The 22,672-nt window shown below is 46.4% G+C and overlaps 1 protein-coding gene across 1 annotated transcript in view; it reads right to left on the minus strand.

Annotated features, from left to right (window-relative positions):
* TNFAIP8 (TNF alpha induced protein 8) overlaps positions 1–15,645 on the minus strand; it is a 123,873-nt gene extending 108,228 nt beyond the window's left edge. The window contains exon 1 of the mRNA XM_044275894.1: positions 15,522–15,645. Within this exon, the coding sequence (XP_044131829.1) occupies position 15,522 (1 nt within the window). The 5' untranslated portion in view covers positions 15,523–15,645. The remainder of the gene's footprint in view (positions 1–15,521) is intronic.
* Positions 15,646–22,672: the final 7,027 nt, after the last annotated feature.

Raw genomic sequence — 22,672 nt, forward strand, 5'->3', positions numbered from 1 at the left:
CAGCCAGGGGGGAAGGTGAGGTTTTTGTTTTGTTTTTCTCTTCTGGCTGTGACGCTCTCCACTGTGATTGGACAGCGCTACAGCCAGGGAGAAGGAGACGCCCATTGAGAAACCCTGGTGTCTCTCCCTCCCTGTACTGATGCTTAGTATTAACATACTGAGCGGGAAAACTCCAAGGGGTCACAGTAGGGCGGAGGAGCGATTTATATATATAATAAATAAAAAACATACACACACACCAGGCAGGGTGGCAGCATCAGCAAGTAAAAGATATTTATCTAATCCATATTTCCTCTTCAGTAACCTCTGTTGGAAAATTACAAAAGCTAAGATACAACATATCCAAATGTACAACCTGATGGTGCATGGTAAAATAGTGCACCGACTCTGTAGTACAGCTCTGCACATGGCACTACAGGAGGTTCAGAGTATTTCTTGTGCATTGTGACCCCTTTTGTATGCACACCGTTTCAATTTCATTATTTTGGGGCATAGAGGGTAGGGATCGACCGATATTGATTTTTTAGGGCCGATACCGATAATTTGTGAACTTTCAGGCCGATAGCCGATAATTTATACCGATATTCTGGGAATTTTCATTTTTGAAAAAAAAAAAAAAAAAAAAATTCCCACAAATCTGCTGAAAATTAATGTTTATTGTTAATGTGTATTTTTTATTTTTTTTTGGTAAATCTTTCTTTTTCATTTATATTTAATATTTTGGTGTTTTTATAATTTTTTTTGTAACTTTTTTTTTTTTAACTAACTTTTAGCCCCCTTAGGGACTAGAACCCTTGCCCTATTCACCCTGATAGAGATCTATCAGGGTGAATAGGAGCTCTCACTGTCCCTGCTGCTGTGTGCTTTGTGCACACAGCAGCATGGAGCTTATCATGGCAGCCAGGGCTTCAATAGCGTCCTGGCTGCCATGGTAACCGATCGGAGCCCCAGCATTACACTGCTGGGGCTCCGATCGGAGGAGCAAGGGAGAGGGGATCCTGTGGGGGGGCGCACTGCGACTGGGGTGGGGGGGCCCTATGCGCCACCACTGCCTAATACTGGGGGGGGAGGGGGGGCGCACTGCGCCACCAATGCTTAATACTGGGGGGGCTTGGGGGGGAGGCGCACTGCGCCACCAATGCTTAACACTGGGGGGGGGGGGGGCTGTCTGATACTGGGGGGCTTGGGGGGGCGCACTGCGCCACCAATGAAGCTTAATCTCTAATTTATTCATATACAGGAGGCGGGAGCTGGCTGCAGGATCACATAGCCGGCTCCCGACCTCTATGAGCTGTAGCTGCGATCCGCGGCACCTGAGGAGTTAACTACCGCAGATCGCAGCTACAGCTCATAGAGGACGGGAGCCGGCAATGTGATCCTGCAGCTCCCGCCTCCTGTATATGAATGAATGATCGATTAATCTTCATTGGTGGAGCAGTGGCCATAGCTCCTCCCCTCCTCCTGTCCCCTGTCCTTACATTGGCGGCAGCGGCAGGAGCAGCACAGGGGGAGGAGACACTGCTCCTTCTCCCCTGTGCTGCTAAGGGGAACACGGAGAGCGCTGTCAGCAGCGCGATCTGTGTTCCCCATACACTATCAGGAATATCGGCAAAATAGATGCCGATACCGATAGTGTTCAAAATCCTGAATATCGGCCGATAATATCGGTAAATCCGATAATCGGTCGATCCCTAATAGAGGGGCCTCTCAATTTGTGAACTTGATGTTACAGTATTCTGGACTTCAACCTACAAGTACTATTACACTAGTATTATAACAACTTAAGGGAAATTCTGCCTCCTGGTTTTTTTTTTGTGGAAATTGCCATTGTACCAATAACGACTTTTAAAAATGGGCAGGCAATCAACAAGGCAGAACCAAAATTATAGGGGTATTCCAGTTACATTGTCATCCCAGCAGTAGGACCATCATTAATCTAATAGTTATCCTCCTATCCTGTGGATGGGGATACCAATGACACAGGAATACCCCTTTAAGAGACTGTAAAAGACTTTCTCAATTGAAGCTCTTTTAAAGAGGTAAGATATGGTGAATCTTTGTGGTTGCACTGGACCCTTTTCATATAGATAACAAGTTAGGCGAGACACAGAGATAGCGGTGTACGGACACTTATTTTTCAGGCAATGCTACTTTGATATTCAGTATGTGTGGAACCACAGCATCTACCAACCTATTGAGTTTCCTAATCCTAAAGGCGTTATCCTGGCAGTCCCCTGGTATTCACCCTTTAAACCCTATACAGGCATTTGGACTTGGCTGCAGGGGAAACACCAGACCACTTCCTCCTGGAGTAGTACAGATGTGGTTGACAGCCGAGCCACAGAGATCGGACACACCAGTGCAAAGCACTGAGGGATCAGGTAGAACTCAGTAACAGGCCAAGGTCAGGGCAGGCAGCAAAGGGTCAGTATGGTGATCAGGCACAAGTCAAGTCAGGTGGCAGAGGGTCAGATTATAGCACCTTTGCAGGATCTAACAAGCTAGTAAACCCATTGCTCAGGCAAAATGCGAGACAAACAGCAGGGTGTGCGTAATAAATACATTATATATGATTAGCTAATTAGAAACAGCCTAGCAGCTGCACACAGTGACAAAGAAGGGTTTAACCCATGCAGCACTGCAGAATAATTGAGGATCAATACATATCCCGAAAAGGCACAGGACACTGGTACCCAGGCCTGCGGCTGAGGCACTGGAACTGAGGCAGTGGGTATGCAAATTAGTTTATACTAGCTTAACCAAATCATGTGTAGACAGCACTGATGAGGTTCTGGCCACTCAGTACAAATACAGGATAAGAACAGCTATACAGTGCAGTCTACAGATGGGTTTCCATACAGATGGGTGTCCATACTATGTTTAACATACAATGCTAAGAGCAGGTCTGAATGTCCCAGTGGTAAGGAACTGCTAAAATACATTTTCCCCCAAATTTATCAAGAGCTTTTACTATATTAACATTATACAATCACAAGGCAAAGCTGAAAGAGCGCAGCTCAGCAGTCCCATTTACATGACAGTATTTCACGGTCAGTGCTGCCATTGTCAAGCCTAATCCCAGGTCTTTAGACGCTTTCTAGTGGCAAACAAACATGTACTCTCAGATTAAAGGCTGTAATACGGACACGACGAGACTGGTATTTAATCTTATATGCTAAGAAATTTATAGAATTGAGTGAAAATGTGATCCCGATCCAAACATTTTATAAAAGTGTTATCCTGTGAGCATCATACATTACTTATCCACAGGAGAAGTAATATACACTTATTGGTGGCTCCAACCACTGGGACCAGCGATCCTGAGAAAGGGGGTCCCCAAGCCCCATGTCCACCACTCCAGTAACTTCTATGGGACAGATGTAGACAGCACTACATCAGTCTCTTAGAAATGAATAGCACGCTAGACCAACATGGTCCAATTTGAACAGGGGACACGAGGACCCCCAGCTATCCTGTAGGTATAGGACAAATGGATACCCCTTTAAGTGCCTGTTTGCATGGCTGTATTCATGGTCTTTCAAAAAGAAGAAACAGATCTGGGGGAGGAAAGTAAACCGTCCCCCCGGCTATGCTAAGTCGCTGCAGGTGTAACGCAGTTTTTGCTGCAATTGGCACAAAAACACCACAGTTTTGTCAACAGACGTGCCCGTTCTGTCATCCCCTTCTACCCGTTCTCAGGCTCTCTGCCCAGTGCCAGCTCAGCCCTGAAAAGAAGACCTGCAGTCTGAGAAAGACTGATGGCTTGGTATGCACTTGGGATTGACAAGTCCTGACAGTTTAGCCCAAATAAAACCCCAAAAGCAGACCTAAGGCTACTTTCACACTTGCAGCAGTGTGATCCAGAAAGCAGTTCTGTCATCGGAACTGCCCGCCGGATCCGCCGATCTGGATGTGACTGAAAGCATTTGTGAGACGCATCCGGATACTAATCCGTCTCACAAATGCATTGTGAGAACGGATCCGTCTCGCCGCTTGTCATGCAGACAGACGGATCCGTCCAGTATCTCTTTTCACATTTTTACCGGTCTACGCATTTTGAGTGCACTAATACATTCCTATGGGAAAAAATGCTGGATCCGGCATTCAGGCAAGTCTTCAGTTTTTTCGCCGTGCAACGGTTTTATCTTTTGCCTGATCAGTCAAAATGACTGAACTGAAGACATCCTGAACGGATTGCTCTCCATTCAGAATGCATGGGGATATGCCTGATAAGTTATTTTATGGTATTGAGCCCCTAGGACGGAACTCTATGCTGGAAAAGAACAACGCTAGTGTGAAAGTACCCTAAAAGCGGATATAAGGTCAGAATATTCCACCTCAAATAGTCAGGAGCTTGGTGAATTCATAAAGGGGAGTGCTCTCCGTGCCACTGAGGAAAGTGATCGACAAGCTTCTGTGTATGCAAATATGGATCGGTAACTGCAATATGCTCATCTTACATAGGACTGCATATGAAGCAGACACCTCCACTTTAAACTGGCCATACACAGAGCACATACAAGAAAAAGGTCGGACGACATGTGAATGTGGGGGATTAAAGATTATAAAAATCGAATAAACCCGATATTTTGATCCATTAGATTCAATAGCTGCCAGTTGAGTCTGTAAGTAGCTTAATGCCAGTGGTAACCACACATGCTGTGCCAGTCCAAGCGTGTATAGTTATTAGGGCATCAAATGGCGGTCTGTAAAAGGCTACACATAGAGGAACTACTGCAGACTTTCCATTGTGAAAATTCACGAACAAAATCTGCAACGTTTATAGTAGCGGTGAAGTGAAAGATGGAAAAAAAAAATCCCATCCACACACTGAGGACATTTTCGGGAACCATAACCGCACATAACTTGACACACCGTGAGGGTTTTAAATTTGCAGCATGTCAAATTTTGTTGCAGATATCTGCCACAGATTTGCAATGTAGGCGGTGAATCTGCAGCAAACCGACCGTATTTCCACCTGCGCTCCTGTGAGCACCGCGTCCACAATACACGGGGACCGACTGTGGGGCAGCCGCATGTTGATTGCGGACCCATTCACTTGAATTTGGTCTGCGATCCGCATTTTTGCGGTGAGGAAGCACGAACAAAAAAACCCACGGAAGCACTCCGTAGTGCTTCCATGGGTTTCCGATCCGTGCCTCCGTTCCGCACCCCATCTCACAGATTGCGGACCCATTCAAGTGAATGAGTCCACATCCGTGGTGCAGGATGCACACACCCGGTGCCAGTGTATTGCAGACCCGCTGTGTGCCGTGTGCATGAGCCCTTAGTTGCAGGTTATATTTGATGTGAGTGAAAGCATGAGGAGACATTTTTAATGCAAGTCATAAATGGATAAGAAGAGAACAATAAATGAATGGGAAGAATGAGAAAATTCAGACGATGCGTGACAATGAATGAACGTTTGCAATTAGATCACAAAAAGGAAATTACTTTGCCAAAAACAGAAGTACGGTACATGTTCTAAGACATACACAGCAAACACATAGATCATAGACCCTCTACTGTCAGCAGATTTACAGATTTCAGGGGGGGTTTGTTACAAGAAAAAATGATTATAAAAGTCATAGGTGACATCCCATAGGTTTCCATGAGCCTGTTATAAATATTGAAAATTGTACATGTCAATGTCATTCCTTAGGTCCAGTTCACACTTCAATTATGGCCAGTTATTTCCATCAGTTTTTGTGAGCCAAAACCAGTAGTGAAGCCTCCTCAGATAAAGGCTATAATGGAAAGATTTCCTCCTGTTCTGCGATTTTGACCTGCACCCGATTTTGGCTCTCAATAACTGATGGAAATAACTGACCAAATAAATGAAGTGCGAATTCAGCCTTACTGCAAAAAAATTCTAATAAATGTGTTTTATTACACTAAAAGTCAATGGCAGGACCCTTGTAGTGAGTACAAGCATTTGAACTGAGCAGATGATCAACACTTCCTAAGTGTGTATTTCCATACTGAGACGGGAGTTAGTTTCGCAGTGATTTTCCACAAAACTGAAGTGTCTGCCAAGGTATTACAAAAACGGTGGAAAAATGGCGACAGGTGAATATATTATACACTGTGTAGTATTCTGCTGTGCATGTGAACATATTAAGCACGCATGTACAGTATTTAATGCATTTGCAGTTCAAAGAGGTCAGAGAAAAAACGTTAAAATAAAATATACCCACATTTTATCTGCAATGCTTCTGTATTTCAAAGGGATGTTCTTATTAGATTTCTACACCTCCCTAGGTGACATCCCTTCAGTATCATGGATCCAATACTGACGATATACGACATATTACATAACTGAATGCATCTTGCAGATCCATAAACAGGATTTCCATGTATAAAAACTGGTCTTACAAGGCAAATTCCAAGCTGCATTCATGGAGTGTAAAACGTTTAACTTTCTAAATATTCCTCCATTAAAATGTTCCAAGTCCTTCACATACAGTGGATATAAAAAGTCTACACACCCCTGTTAAAATGTCAGGTTTCTGTGATGTAAAAAAAATTAAACAAAAATTAATCATTTCAGAACTTTTTCCACCTTTAATGTGACCTATAAAAACTGTACCACTCAATTGAAAAACAAACTGAAATCTTTTTCAGATCACACCACAGATTTTAAATCGGATTTAGGGCTGGGCCATTCCAAAACTTTAATCTTCTTCTGGTGAAGCCATTCCTTTGTTGATTTGGATGTATGCTTTGGGTCATTGTCATGCTGAAAGATGAAGTTCCTCTTCATGTTCAGCTTTCCAGCAGAAGCCTGAAGGTTTTGTGCCAATATTGACTGGTATTTGGAACTGTTCATAATTCCCTCTAGCTTAACTAAGGCCCCAGTTCCAGCTGAAGAAAAACAGCCCCTTGGCATGATGCTGCCACCACCACCATGCTTCACTGTGGGGATGGTGTTCTTTTGGTAATGTGCAGTGTTGTTTTTGCACAAAACATGTCTTTTGGAATTATGGCCAAAAAGTTCAATCTTGGTTTCATCAGACCATAACACCTTCTCCCACATGCTTTTGGGAGACTTCAGATGTGTTTTTGCAAAATGTAGCCTGGCTTGGATGCTTTTCTTCATAAGCATCATGCTGCGCTTTTTGCTCCGGCCAAAAATCCTGAACACTTGCCGCAAGGCCGGATCCGGAATTAATGCCCATTGAAAGGCATTGATCTGGATCCGGCCTTAAGCTAAACGTCGTTTCGGCGCATTGCCGGATCCGCCGTTTTGGCTTTTTCTGAATGGTTACCATGGCTGCCGGGACGCTAAAGTCCTGGCAGCCATGGTAAAGTGTAGTGGGGAGCTGTATACTTACCGTCCTTGCGGCTCCCGGGGCGCTCCAGAGTGACGTCAGGGCGCCCCACGTCATCCATGCGCATGGGGCGCTCTGACGTCATTCTGGAGCGCCTCGGGAGCCGCACGGACTGCAAGTATACCGCTCCCCACTACTACTATGGCAACCAAGGACTTTAATAGCGTCCTGGCTGCCATAGTAACACTGAACGCATTTTGAAGACGGATCCGTCTTCAAATGCTTTCAGTTCACTTGCGTTTTTCCGGATCCGGACAATGCAAGTGTGAAAGAGGCCTTAGATGAAGATAAGATCACATTTTATGACCAATTTGTGCAGAAATCCATATCATTCCAAAGGGTTCACATACTTTTTCTTGCAACTGTATGAAGAATACGGGAGATTGTTGTCACATGTACCACATGTACTACATGTAGCCAGTACTTGCCAGATATTCCTGCAGCTCCTTTAATGTTGCTGTAGGCCTCTTGGTAGCCTCCAGACCAGTTTTCTTCTCATCAATTTTGGAGGGACGTCCAGTTCTTGGTAATGTCACTGTTGTGCCATATTTTCTTCACTTGATGATGTCTTCACTGTGTTCCATGGTATATCTAATGCCTTGGAAATTCTTTTGTACCCTTCTTCTGACTGATACCTTTAACAATGAGATCCCTCTGATGCTTTGGAAGCTTTCTGTGGACCATGGCTTTTGCTGTGGGATGCGACTAAGAAAATGTCAGGAAAGACCAACTAGAGAAGCTGAACTATATTTGGGGTTAATCAGAGGCACTTTAAATGATGGCAGGTGTATGCTGACTCCTATTTAACAGGATTTTGAATGCGATTGCTTCATTTGGAACACAGCTACATCCCCAGTTATAAGAGGGGGTGCACACTTATGCAACTACATTATTTTATTTTTATTGTTTTTCTTCCCTCCACCTAAAAGATTTCAGTTTGTTTTTCAATTGAGTGGTACAGTTTATAGGTCACATTAAAAGGTGGAAAAAGTTCTGAAATTATTTATCTTTGTCTCATTTTTTTACATCACAGAAACCTGACATTTTAAACAGGGGTATGTAGACTTTTTATATCCACTGTAGCTGGTTGTCCTGCTGCCCCTGCGTAGATCCGACAGACCACTGCTCCTGCCTGCGTCTGCTCTCTGCTTTCGCTTCTTCTCAGTGTTAGGGCTTCTTGCACACGACCGTATGTATTTTGCGGTATAGAAAATCTTGACCCTAATACAACACTCCTATCCTTGCCCGTAATGCAGACAATAAAAGGACATTTTCTATTTTTTTTGCGGGAAGGACATACGGAAACAAAATGCACATGGAGTAAACATTTTTTTGCAGACCCATTGAAATGAATTGTGGACTGTATGCGGAACCAAAAAACAAAACTGAACGGACACGGAAAGAAAATAAGTTTATGTGCATGAGCCCTTAGAGTTAGCAGTAGGAGGGGAGAGGAGGTTGTACACGGCAGATCAGAGTGTGGAGGGGGTAATGCAGCCAAGTCTTCTCTGTAAACTGATCACACAGTCCATACTGTTTCAAAGCCTAGACAGGAAAACAAGCACATGCTGGTAGGGCTGAAACGATTACTCAATTGAATCGAGTAATTCGACACAAAAAATCCTCAATGCAAATTTTGGGCATCGAGGATTCATTTGTTTCATGTGACCACTGAGCAGGAGTGAAGCGCTTGCTATTACTCACCGCTCCATGGTCACCCGCCGGCCTAGCACACTGCACTGGATCACGTATGCGTGCACTATGACCTGACGCTGCGTGACCTCAGTTGTGCAGGAGAGGAAAGCATTAAAGGGCTGCTGGAGACTAGGAGCGGAGATGGTGGCACTGGGGGAGCGGAAGGCACACTGGCATCGGAGGGGATGATGGCACTGGGGGGGGAAGCTGATGGCACAGAGGACTGATGGCACTGGGGGGGAAGCTGATGGCACAGAGGACTGATGGCACTGGGGGGGAAGCTGATGGCACAGAGGACTGATGGCACTGGGGGGGAAGCTGATGGCACAGAGGACTGATGGCACTGGGGGGAAGGCTGATGGCACAGAGGACTGATGGCACTGGGGGGGGAAGCTGATGGCACAGAGGACTGATGGCACTGGGGGGGGAAGCTGATGGCACAGAGGACTGATGGCACTGGGGGGAAGGCTGATGGCATTTTATAACGGAAAACATTCTCTCTTTATTAGTTTTTTCTTATTAGAGTACACGATTAATCGTTGGATCAATTAATTAATCAATAGATTACTAAAATAATTGATAGCTGCAGCCCTACATGCAGGATACCTATGGGATGGGATGGGGGGGGGAATCACATGCTCCTCAGCATCAGTGACTGTTTGGCCATGTGAGAGGAGATCCATTATGAGCTGTAGAAGGCAAGAGCAGCATTAAACAGACCTCACAAAGCGTGTATTACTGTAAGGAGCACATCCACTTGAGGACACTGTGACCCCAGGAGCAGGTGGTAAATTGAATATTAAAGGCTCTGAAACTGAATGAAGCAATCAAGATTGAAGACTGAAAATTGCTGGATACCTTGGGTCAAAAATGTTGCATTAACATTTGTAAAAAAATATTTTTTTTTCCATGTTAAAGGGTTTCTTAGCTGTTAACAGGTGTCTGCACAGTGTGACAATACTTTGCCTGGCTAAAGGACATTTACATGGACCAAGGAGAAGGTCAATTATTGGGATCATTATTTCCTTCTTTATAACTGGCCGGTGTAAATGTGCCCGATTACCCGATAAACAAGCAAACAATAATCCATCTTTTAGTGGTCCGCAGAAGCACATGCCTACTTTTTGTTTTTTTACTCCTGCAGAAATGTATTTCTCTTTATTCGCACAAGAATAGGATTATTCCTATTTTTTTTGCAGGGTTGCGTAACGAAATGAATGGGTCTGCATCCAATCAGCAAAAAACACGGATGGGGTGCAGAATGGAACTATGGCCGTGTGCATGAGGCCTAAGCAGCACATAACAGCCCTGATCATCAACCTGTGTAAACTGGAATGTGCTGCCGACAAACACGGACAATGTATTAGTAATGATCATTCAGCACCTTACAGCCCCAGTCAGGTAGATGGGCAGTGGCGTACATAGAGAAGTAAGGGCCCCATAACAAGGATCAAACCAGGCCCCCCCACACACACACATGACAGAAGGGTTTCTGCCTAAACCCTTTTCAGTGACCCTTTTCCATGGCCTGATTTGCTAAAGTTAGTTCCTTTAGAGCAGGGGTGCACAACGTTTCCTGGTTGGGGGCCACATTGCCAGACTGAACCAATGACGAGGGCCGCAATTAAAATTTAAAGGTGTATTAACAACTGAAATATTGTACTTATGGCATATTGAACACACATTATATACTATTAATGTCTAGTTACACTTCCAGGACTCCCATCTAATGGGAGAAATACATGAAAAATACATGTGAGCAGCCACAAGACATAGGCATACATGTCTGTTACTAGATGGTTGGGGGCCGCACAGAATGGTATCAAGGGCCGCATGTGGCCCCCGGGCCGCAGGTTGTGCACCCCTGCTTTAGAGGGTAGAGTCCTGACCAAGTTTTCACCTCCAGCAGAAGAGATGATCCCAACTGGCACCCTCTTGTCCTGGGCCCCATAGCAGTCGCATGGTCCGCCGCTATGGTAGTTACGCAACTGGATTCAGTTAAATAGGTTTTCCAGTTTTATGAGGTTATCCCCTACCCACAGAATAGGGGATAATTGTTAGATTGGTGGGAGTCCTACAGCTGGGACCTCCACGATCATGAGAGCAGGAACCCTGTACCCCAAAATGAACAGAGTGGCCGGTCGGGCATGCACGCAGCTTTTCTGTGCATTTCTATGGAAGTTCAGAGATTGTCAAGCGCTGTTCTCTTCCCAGCGGTAGGACCCCACCAATCCAATAGTATAACCGGAATACCCCTTTACACAACAGGCAATGATCAGAAAAAACAGGGACGCTCATTCTCAATCACTGCCCGCTCCCTTGGCCTTCAGTGATGGCACGCTTACACACAAAACCCGATGGGCAGGAGAGCGTGCCTTGTCTACCGCACAACCCTGTAACATTTACATCCAGTCTTACACAAGGGTTTAGGTCTAACTGAATGTATTGGGTCATTTCCTGCTTCCTGGGTAAATACTGAGAAGTCAGAACAATTACTCCACAGTCGGAGCTGTTCAGACTCAAGGTCAATATACCCAAATCACGACCATCAGAGAGATGGAGTAGTCTAATGTAGTAAACAAATCACCGGCCGCCAGGAAACAGAATGAAATCAGGCGCGCTCCAGAAACACTTCCTCACTTGAAGGAATCCAGAGGACTTGGGAAGGGGGGTGAGGTTTTTAGGTTAGGTGCTCCACACATCTGGCTCCCATCCAAAAGAGAAGGGGAAAATCAGAACAAGGCTTTTCAGTCTTCTAGTGACTCGTGTGCTGCGACGAAAGGTCAAGACTCAAACTCATTTCTGCACAAATTACCACAACTTTATTTTCACTCTCTTTATTAGTAAGAATCCCTTTCTTATTACGTTTTTATTCTTCTATGCCAGGGATGACCAACCTGCGACCCTCCAGCTGTTCCAAAACTACAATTTCCAGCATTCCCTAATAGCTGTAGGCTGTCCGAGCATACTGGGAGCTGTAGTTTTGACACAGATGGAGGGCCACAGGTTGGGCACCCCTTGTTCTAGGCATTTTTGTAGTCTGCTTTCTACAAGCTTGCAGGACAATAACCCAACACAAGCACGTCGGACCAGACGGCTGCTTTAGAACTGCCATGATGTGCTGTCTAACGGGAACCTGCCTATATTTGACATCACAGAAATGTAATCTTACAAATGGATAATGCTGCATGTAGTCACAAGACCTCCCTAGACACGTAGCAGAGGTTTACCCAATTAGAGCGCGGTTTTTCTTTTGTTGATCCGAGGCTCCATTCTAGAGTTATTATACTTCTTCTAAATATGGAAATTAAGAATTTGGTGCAATAAGGGTGTCACAATTGCTCTTGTTGCACCCAGGCTCCACTCCTTTCTCTGGCTATCCCCACACATTGGCAAAGTAGCCAGGGAGGGTCTGGCCACAGAAAGGAGTGGATCTTGGGTGCACCAATGGCCTAATTTGCATATTAAGAAAAAGTTTCATTTCTAGGTGTAGATAGAAAGGGGTTTTCTAAAACTAAAACTGCTTATGTTACACGGGACCTTGAAATGCACCTAACCTTTTGAAGAACTTTATTAAAACCTATTTGAAATGCCATAAAATTAATTTTTGTAATATACTTTATTCATTTTTTTCCCCCCATTTTACTTTCAAAATAGCAAGTTCTGGTTTCTACAGCGCTTTGAAATCTGTAATTACAGTGGTACACTGGACAGTAGTGCACAGGTTCCACTGCGCAGCCGCAGCGAGCGCTGTACAGGCAGGAGCACACACTGCTGCCCCTACCTGGGCACAGCTCCTGCCTAGACCTGCTCACTTTTAAGCGGAGTGAGCAGGCAGGGGCTCTGCGTGGCACATGGCTGCTCCTGCCTGTGCCCACTCCACTAAAGCCTGACATAGCAGCAACGTATGCTCTGCCAGTACAGCGCTCTCCGTGACCCCCACAGTGGAATCCATGCGTACAGATTACCCTGGACTACGGGTGCCTATCCTGGAGGTGAAATGGGAAGAAAGGAAAATAAAGTGTATTATAAACATTCATTTAATAGCATTTAGAAAAACAAGCAACACGTCTGCCAAACCAGCAGTAGAAGTCAGGCAGGCAGTATGAGGCGGTCCCATTCGGATTATCCCGACCCACTAGAGTGGTGGGGCGCGATGCTAAGGACGGTGGCACACAACAGAATGGCATATTACAGTGTACGACCACATGACGCAGTCAGGTCATGATTGCGTCGCAGCCGAATCAGGACATGACCGCCCCGTGGGGGGATACAATTCAGCAGCACGAGATCTGTACAAACCTGTAAAACCTGGCAGCAAGCAGAGATCTTAAAAATGAGGAGAAATTGAAACACAAAGCACAGTATAAGATCACTATACACTGCCAGACTGACACCGTCCCAGGAGCTCTGCTCCACGGATTAGACCTCCAAGTATCCACAAGGTGTAACGGCTTGTTCACATGACCGTACCGTTTTTTGCAGTCCGCAAATTGCGGATGCGCAAAAAACAGATGCAGCCCGTGTGCCTTCGGCAATTTGCGGAACGGAACAGGAGGCCCATTATAGAAATGCCTAGTCTTGTCCGCAAAACGAACAAGAATAGGACAGGACTCAATTTTTGTGGGGCCACAGAACGGAACAACGGATGCGAACAGCACACAGTGTGCTGTCCGCATCTTTTGCGGACCCATTGAAATGAATGGTTCCGTATACTGACCGCATGCGGAACACAAAATATGTTTGTGTGAACGAGCCCTTAACGATAGGCTTGATAGAGCCGAAGTCGAACTGTTTAAAAACTTTGCTTTTAAGGTTGTTTCCGTAAATCATTAAACTGTATTGGCTGCATGGAGCCAAACTTCATCTTGCCCAAAGTCGCGTGAGTGAATTTTTACTGTATTCCTATCTGCGTATTTAAAAACATTTTAAAATAGGAATCGGAAGTGGGCTCTGGTACCGAGGAAGCAGCCAGTACCAACATCAGATTCCTATGAAGACAGTAGTAACTGACCGAAGTCTCACGTGGCGAAGTTTGGCTCCATGGAGCCCATACATTTTAATGTTGTACAGAAACAGCATTAAAAACTACGTTTTAGAACGAATGGACTTTGGATCTATGATCTGAAGCTGAAGTCGCTGAACCCTAGTTAAGGGCTATGCAGAACTGGCAGTCTGATGGGTCTTCAGTAGAAAACGTGCCAAGATCGATGAAGAGGAGCTCTCGCCTCGCCTGACACTTCTGTTCTAGCAGCTACCTGCAATCCCCATGCTATAGCGAGGCTGGAGCTTCCTTTTATACAGAGTGTGCAGAAAACGCTTGTGCAGGTGTCAGCCGCCTGTCCAAGCTGTTTTACTGCGCGCAGCAGTGAGAGAAGGGACCCCACATAGCGCTCCGGATCACCACGGGGCCCGGCACTGACTGATGCCAGGGTCACGCTGTAATGCAACCATGGCACATAGGCAGAGGAGCCCTCTATCCCCATCGGTCCCTGGCGAACACAATCATAGGGTGCTGATGCGTTGCTATGGCAGCAAGTAGCCTAACAAGGACCCCAGACCTGGCATGACTGTACAACTATCAGACTGTGCCACAGGCTCAGCCTAATAGACAACCAATATACCCAAGGTGGCCATTTCAGTGGTGACTGGCAAGGTGCCCATCAAGCTGAAGCGCTATCTCTCCGGTTGTATTGTTTACCTCAAAATAAGTGGTGCCATCGGTGTCTGGAGGCCACGTCTCCGACAGCCACGTCCATTGGGCTCTTCTGTTTATTATGGAGTCACGTCTTTGACCAAAATTTCTACCAAGAGGGGCAGATTGGACATAGACCTTGCAGGGACCTATGCGGAGGGGGCTGCCCAGACCCTCCTCGATGCTGCCGGTACCTAATAGGCGCTTAGCAGTAATTGACACTGCGAGAATCAGGTACCCGGCCAGCGACCACACGAGCTGTGCCCACACATCTCACCTCCTGCTCCATCAGGGAGGAGGAGGATGGAAAAGGACACCTACTGATGGCCGCCACACAGAGTATACGGCGCTGCACTGTGGTATATGGTTCTGCTCTATGGCAGGGATCAGCAACCTCCGCAACTCCAGATGTTCTGAAACTACAACTCCCAGAATCCTCCATAAAAGGAGTTACAAGAACAGCCAAGCAAGTGTGTACGCTGGGAGTTGTAGTTTGACAGCAGTTTGAGTGCCTACGGATTTAGGGCATTTATCATTACTATAGGATGGAGCAGGCTGCTGGCAATGCACAGACCTCACCCCATTGATTTCTATGATGGCCAGTGCACACGGAAAGTACTTCAGCCATCAGTCACCTTAAATCACCCAAACGATGGGCTACCTGGGTGTCCCCGCATAGCTGTACTGCCATGGGGGGGTCACACCCTATCCAAGCTGCACAGCAGATACCAGGCAGGGGTGTCACTGACTGCTCACCCAGGTAACCCTGCGGCTGACTGCACACAGCGCCCGTTACTTACTGAGGTGAAGGCGGCCGCGTCCTCGGTCCAGTTACCACCAAACCCCCGGTAATGCCAAGCGAGCAGCCGGGAGCAGGAGTCGTAGCGCGCGGAGCTCCGGTGAAGTGCGGGACGGTGTGCGAGAGAACTTGGTGCTGGGGGCGGGGCTGTGCGGGCGGGGCGGGCCCTGAGGGAGCGGAGCCCGGGACCCTGGACGTACATATAACACATAGCACGGCGTGTAGCGGCGTGTCAGTGCGGCGGCGGGAATGCTATGTATGTGCTGTGCGTGATGCCAGTGTGCACTCAGCCCGTACATGGCCTCACATCTCTGCATGGGGGACCGGGGTAGAAAACTACTACCTGCATGGGGGACCGGGGTAAAAAACTACTACCTGCATGGGGGACCGGGGTAAAAAACTACTACCTGCATGGGGGACCGGGGTAAAAAACTACTACCTGCATGGGGGACTGGGGTAAAAAAAAACTACTACCTGCATGGGGGACTGGGGTAAAAAACTACTACCTGCATGGGGGACTGGGGTAAAAAAAAACTACTACCTGCATGGGGGACTGGGGTAAAAAACTACTACCTGCATGGGGGACTGGGGTAAAAAACTACTACCTGCATGGGGGACTGGGGTAAAAAAACTACTACCTGCATGGGGGACTGGGGTAAAAAACTACTACCTGCATGGGGGACTGGGGTAAAAAAAAACTACTACCTGCATGGGGGACTGGGGTAAAAAACTACTACCTGCATGGGGGACTGGGGTAAAAAACTACTACCTGCATGGGGGACTGGGGTAAAAAACTACCTGCATGGAGGACTGGGGTAAAAAAAACTACTACCTGCATCCGTGTCTGTCTGCGCTTCTTGTGTTTTGGACGTGGACCCATTCATTTGTATCCATATGCCAAACATATGCTGTCCCCATCCGCAAATTACAGAACACGTCCTATTCTCATCCGTGTAGGACAGTGAGAAAAATGCTGATTGCACATGGAAGGTGTCCATTATATAGCAGACCTTAGACCCCATTCACACCACTGCAAATGGTGGGTATGTAATATACAGGCAACCAGCTGCATGCAATACTACCTTTGCATTAGGCTACTCTCACACTGGCGTTTTAGCTTTCAGTTTGTGAGATCCATTCAGGGCTCTCACAAGCGGTTCAAAACGGATCAGTTTTGCCCTAATGCAATCTGAATGGAAAAGGATCCGCTCAGAATGCACCAGTTTGCCTCCGGTCAGTCACCATTCCGCTCTGGAGGCGGACACCAAAACGCTGCCTGCAGCGTTTTTCTGTCCGCGATGTGGTGCGGAGCAAGACGGATCCGTCCTGACTTACAATGTAAGTCAATGGAGACAGATCCGTTTTCTCTGACAATAGAAAACGGGTCCGTCCCCCATTGACTTTCAATGGTGATGTAGACGGATCCGTCATGGCTATACAAGACATAAAACAATTGGATCCGTTGCATGCAGTTGTATTATTGTAACGGAAGCGTTTTTGCAGCTCCATGACGGATCCGCAAAAAACGCTAATGTGAAAGTAGCCCTGGGGTACTTTCACACTAGCGTTTTTCTTTTCCGGCATAGAGTTCTGTCCTAGGGGCTCAATACTGGAAAATAACTGATCAGGCATATCACCATGCATTCTGAATGGAGAGTAATCTGTTCAGGATGTCTTCAGTTTAGTCTTTTTGACTGATCAGCACAGAGATAAAACCGCAGCATGCTACGGTTTTATCTGCGGCCAAAACAACTGAACATTTGCCTGAATGCTGGATCCGGTATTTTTTTCCATAGGAATGTATTAGTTCCGGATACGGCATTCAAAATACCAGAATGCCGGATCCAAGCACAGACCGGAAAAAATGTGAAAAAAAATAAATGCCGGATCCGTTTTTGCGGATGACAACAGAAAGACGGATCCAGCATTTCAATGCATTTGTAAGACGGATCAGGATCCTGATCAGTCATACAAATGCCATCAGTTGGCATACGTTTTGACTAATCCGGCAGGCAGTTCCGGCGAGTGTGAAAGTAGCCTTATAGAGGCACAGATCGGAATTCCACAGAAGCACTACGAAGCACTTCCATAGGCTTTCAGCAGGGGCGTAGCTATAGGGGGTGCAGAGGTAGCAGTTGCTACCGGGCCCAGGAGCCTGAGGGGGCCCAAAGACCCTTGTGCCACATAAGAAGACACCGGTATTATGGAAAGTGCATGCTGGTCAAGTTACACCTCTGGCTGGAGGGAAGGGGTTAGGTCAAGAATTTGGCAGGGGTGGGGGTGCTGTTTCAATTTTTGCTTCAGGCAGCACAAATACTAAGTGCTTCCCTGGCCACAAAGCACTGAGGGAAGGGGGGCCCCAAGCTAAACTCTTGCACCAGGGCCCATGAGCCATTAGCTACGCCCCTGGCTTTCAAGGTCCGTGCCTCCACAACATGTCCTATCTTTTGCTGTATATTGCGGATCATGGACCCATTCAAATCAATGAGTCCACATCCGCAGCACAGATTGCACATGGCTGGTGCCCATACATTGTGGACCAGAAGTTGCACAGAACCCCCCTAAATTTCACCCATAGATTTTACAGCGACTTCGTGGCAAAATCCATCACAAATCTGTGTGCGTTACATGTAGATTTGTTGCAGATTTTGCTGTGGATTTGCACAGATATCACCCACAGCGGGACCCCTGACAGCGGCCTGGGGGGGTCCACAGGCGGCCAGGCCCGGTCGCAACTGCGACCCCTGTATGTACGCCAGTGACTGAAGTACCCCAGAGGGGTCACTACCATCCTTACACCAAGCTACTGTCTCTAATGGCTAGCAAAGAATGTCATCTGTGTATTTAATTCCAGGTCCTCTAATATTGTGCCTGAGGGCTCTTTCACAGTTGCGTTGTTCTGTTCCGGCATAGAGTTCCGTCGTCAGGATTATCCCCATGCATTCTGAATGGAGAGAAATCCGTTCAGGATGCATCAGGATGTCTTAAGTTCTGGACCGGAACGTTTTTTGGCCGGAAAAAATACCGCAGCATGCTGCGCTTTTCGCTCCGGCCAAAAATCCTGAACACTTGCCGCAAGGCCGGATCCGGAATTAATGCCCATCGAAAGGCATTAATCCGGATCCAGCCTTAAGCTAAACGTTGTTTCGGCGCATTACCGGATCCGACGTTTAGCTTTTTCTGAATGGTTACCATGGCTGCCAGGATGCTAAAGTCCTGGCAGCCATGGTAAAGTGTAGTGGGGAGCAGTATACTTACCGTCCGTGCGGCTCCCGGGGCGCTTCAGAGTGACGTCAGGGCCCCACGCGCATGGATGACGTGATCGCATGGACACGTCATCCATGCGCATGGGGCGTTCTGACGTCATTCTGGAGCGCCCCGGGAGCCGCACGGACTGTAAGTATACCGCTCCCCACTACTACTATGGCAACCAGGACTTTAATAGCGTCCTGGCTGCCATAGTAACACTGAACGCATTTTGAAGACTGATCCGTCTTCAGATGCTTTCAGTACACTTGCGTTTTTCCAGATCCGGCGTGTAATTCCGGCAAATGGAGTATACAACGGATCCGGACAACACAAGTGTGAAAGAGGCCTTAAAGGGTTCCTACCACCTGATACAGACGCACACGGCGCAGGCGCGAGAATTCGTCCGCTGGCTGAGATGGAGGCTGGCATTCTAGAGGAGATGGGCGGGCTTGACGGACGAGCGGGGCGGCATACGGTGTGAGTAGACCGAGCCTCTAGGTGCTGAAAAGACGCCCCCATAGCACCTAGAGGCTCATTAGCATATCAATAAAAGTTTGTTTTTTAGTGAAACGGGTCCACACAAAGCTCTGAAAATAGCATGGTTAGGTAGATAAGACACTAGTAGATCGCTAGTGTCTGACAGCTAATTAGGTCCAAATGAGGTGGTAGAAACCCTTTAATAATATTGTCATGCAACAGTTATTACATATAATGTGCCTGATGGTCCAGCAGGTGGCAGTGTATCTGGCAGAGAGTACCTTTAGATAGAGTGGAACTTACCGTTCCATTCTCCCCCTTTTGGGCTAGCCCTGTTTCATACCAAGGGAGGGGATGGAGGAAGCTATGGTCTAATGAAGAGTGGTGGAGTTGAGTGAAGCAGCATGGTGTGGTGAGGGAGCGGTTCCCCTCACTAATGCAGGAGCTTTGGGGAAAGTAGCTCAGAGAGTAGCCCATTGCTTATATATAAAAGGACTCAGTACCTATGAAAGGCAAAATGGAGCCAAAGACCCCTACTCAGCAAAACGGGTCACGGGATACTTCACTCATAAGAAACAGTACCAAAAGCGGATATAAACCAGACTGCAGCCAGAGATTAGGACAGCAGCTGAGAGATAAAGCAAATGTGCGTTCATCATTTTGCGGACCGCACATCGCCGCCACTATAATAGATATAATAGAAAATGCCTAATCTTGTCCGCAATTGCGGACAAGAATAGAACATGTTCTATTTTTTTCAGGAGCCGCGGACCAGAAGATCGGTGGCGCGCTCCAGAAATGTAGATGCGGAGAGCACATAGTGTGCTCTCCGCATCCATTCCGTCCCCATAGAGAATGAATGGGTCCGCACCCATTCCTCAATTTGCGGAACGGATGCGGACCCGTTATTACAGATGTGTGAATGGAGCCTTACCTGCCAGTTTACCCTTAGCCTGCTGGAGATAAGAGAAAGATCAATTATTGTTTGCATTGCCCAACTTTATTGAAAGTTTATTCAAGTAAAACCGTTAAACTTCACCAAGCCTGGACTCTACTTACTTCACCAACTACAACTCCTTTGTTGCTGCAGAGCCTAACCCTGGGGAGCGATAATATCCAGTAGGAACACCGTGACACAAACTATGAGGGCCACAATACACCACTTGGCATCCCTAAACATTGGGACCCAAACGCCAGCCACAGAACTTACAGAGAAAAAGTATGAAGGCAAGATTTGTGCCACAGAAGGTCAATTTATATTGCAGATTGAAATGAATAGGGTAAAGACTGTGAATTTTGCCAGAGGATAGGTCATTAATATCAATTCCCAGATAACCCCTTTAACCACCTGTTTTGCCCGAGTCCAGCTCGGGCAGTGGGAAAAATAGCTAACTGTTCTGCCCGAGTCCCCTCCAAAGTGGAGGGGAGCTTTAGATTCTGCTATCTCCTGAATGGTAGCAGCTAGAAACATGCAGCTGGTCTTGTTCTTAGAAATTGAGTCGGGAATAATCTCGTGTAAAACCTGCTTTTACTTTCAGCCGCATTCACAGCATCCCGATTTCTATCAGTGATATCTTCCCCTGTATTGAACATATTGCGGTCATTCTGGTATTGTCTGAAAACTTGGAATGTATTTTTAAACAATACAAAGCCCATATCTCTAACTAGTATTAAACCAGAGATATGAGCAGCAGCCCCCTTCCCCTTCAGTGTAGAGGAGGAGAGAGGGAGCAGCTGCAGAGCTGACAGGCTGCAGGAGGAGAGAAAAAAACTGTAAAAATATATAGAAATGTGGTATTATCATAAACTTACAAACCCACATAATAAAATTAGGTTATTTTTACCACACAGTGAGCGACGTAAAAAAATTCTGCAAAATAATGTAAAAATTGCAGGTTTTTTTAAATTTTTCCCCATAAAATTAAATAATAAAGGTTAATACACAATATATACCCAAAATGGTTCCTAAAAGACCTACAACTAATAAATAATCCTGCAAAATAAAAACTTTAGAAGAAAAACAAAGGGGGTACCGTATTTTTCGCCGTATAAGACGCACCTAGGTTTTTGGGGAGGAAAATAAGAAAAAAAATATTTTTAACCAAAAGGTGTGCTGTGGGTTTGGAACTAGGTGGTCTGTGGATGGCACTATTACTGGGGATCTGTGGATGACGGACACTGTTATGGGGGGATCTGTGCATGACGGACACTGTTATGGGGGGATCTGTAGATGACGGACACTGTTATGGGGGGATCTGTGGATGACTGACACTGTTATGGGGGGATCTGTAGATGACGGACACTGTTATGGGGGGATCTGTGGATGACTGACACTGTTATGGGGGGATCTGTGGATGACGGACACTGTTATGGGGGGAACTGTGGATAACGGACACTGTTATGGGGGGATCTGTGGCTTTCACTGTTACAGGGGGATCTGTGTCTGGCACTGTTACAGGGGGGGGATCTGTGGATGGCACTGTTATACATGTGTCATCCACAGACCCTCCCAGCCCATAACTGTGCCATCCACAGATCCCCCGCCGCTCCAGTATACTAATATAATATGTCTTATTCAATTAATAGTTATTAAATATGCCTCTTTATTCCTAAAAGTACCTTAAATCCTAAGCGCTTCAGTACAATGCCGGCAGGCCGGGCAGCCGGCGCGGCGCGTCACTCACTGACGTCACTTGCCTGCGCCGCCTGCTTCATTCATAAAGTAGGCGGCGCAGGCACGTAACATCAGGGAGTTACGCTGCCGCCCGCCCGGCCTGCATTGTACGGATGCGCTTAGGATTTAAGGTAATATTAGGCATAAAGGGGCATATTTAATAACCATTCATTGAATATGACATATTTTATTAGTACACCGGAGCGGCGGGGCGGGCCTTTAGTACAGTGACTGCACCGCCCCGCCGCTATTGCCGGCCCCAGCTCCTGCTCCCAGTCCCTCCCCGAGTCCTTGCTGACTGCATTCACCGTATAAGACGCAGGGGCATTTCTCCCCCATTTTGGGGGAAGAAAAAGTGCGTCTTATACGGCGAAAAATACGGTAAATATTATTGGTTCTTAAGGCTAAAATTAATGATTGAAAGTAGTATGCAAGGAGGGCACTCACTTATTGGGCTGTTGTAGGAATAATTGCATCATAAGGAAGTTATAGTAAATCGATTAAAATTTTTACCTCATCCACTATTATGTATAGATATAGGGCCAGATTTATCATTAGCTCAAGTCAGAATAATGGAGTGAAACAGTCGCAAATTTTTGCGCAATCACTAAAACTGCGCAAAAATTTGCGACTTTTTTCTGCTCTGCACTATGCTCGCCAGTTTTCTGAAAGTAGGCGTGTTTTCTTATGTAAATTAATCTCTAGACAGATTTACTATTGAGACTATTTAAAAAGTCGCCAAAAATTGTGCA

This window comes from Bufo gargarizans, chromosome 1, assembly GCF_014858855.1.
Source record: "Bufo gargarizans isolate SCDJY-AF-19 chromosome 1, ASM1485885v1, whole genome shotgun sequence".
NCBI lineage: Eukaryota > Metazoa > Chordata > Amphibia > Anura > Bufonidae > Bufo > Bufo gargarizans.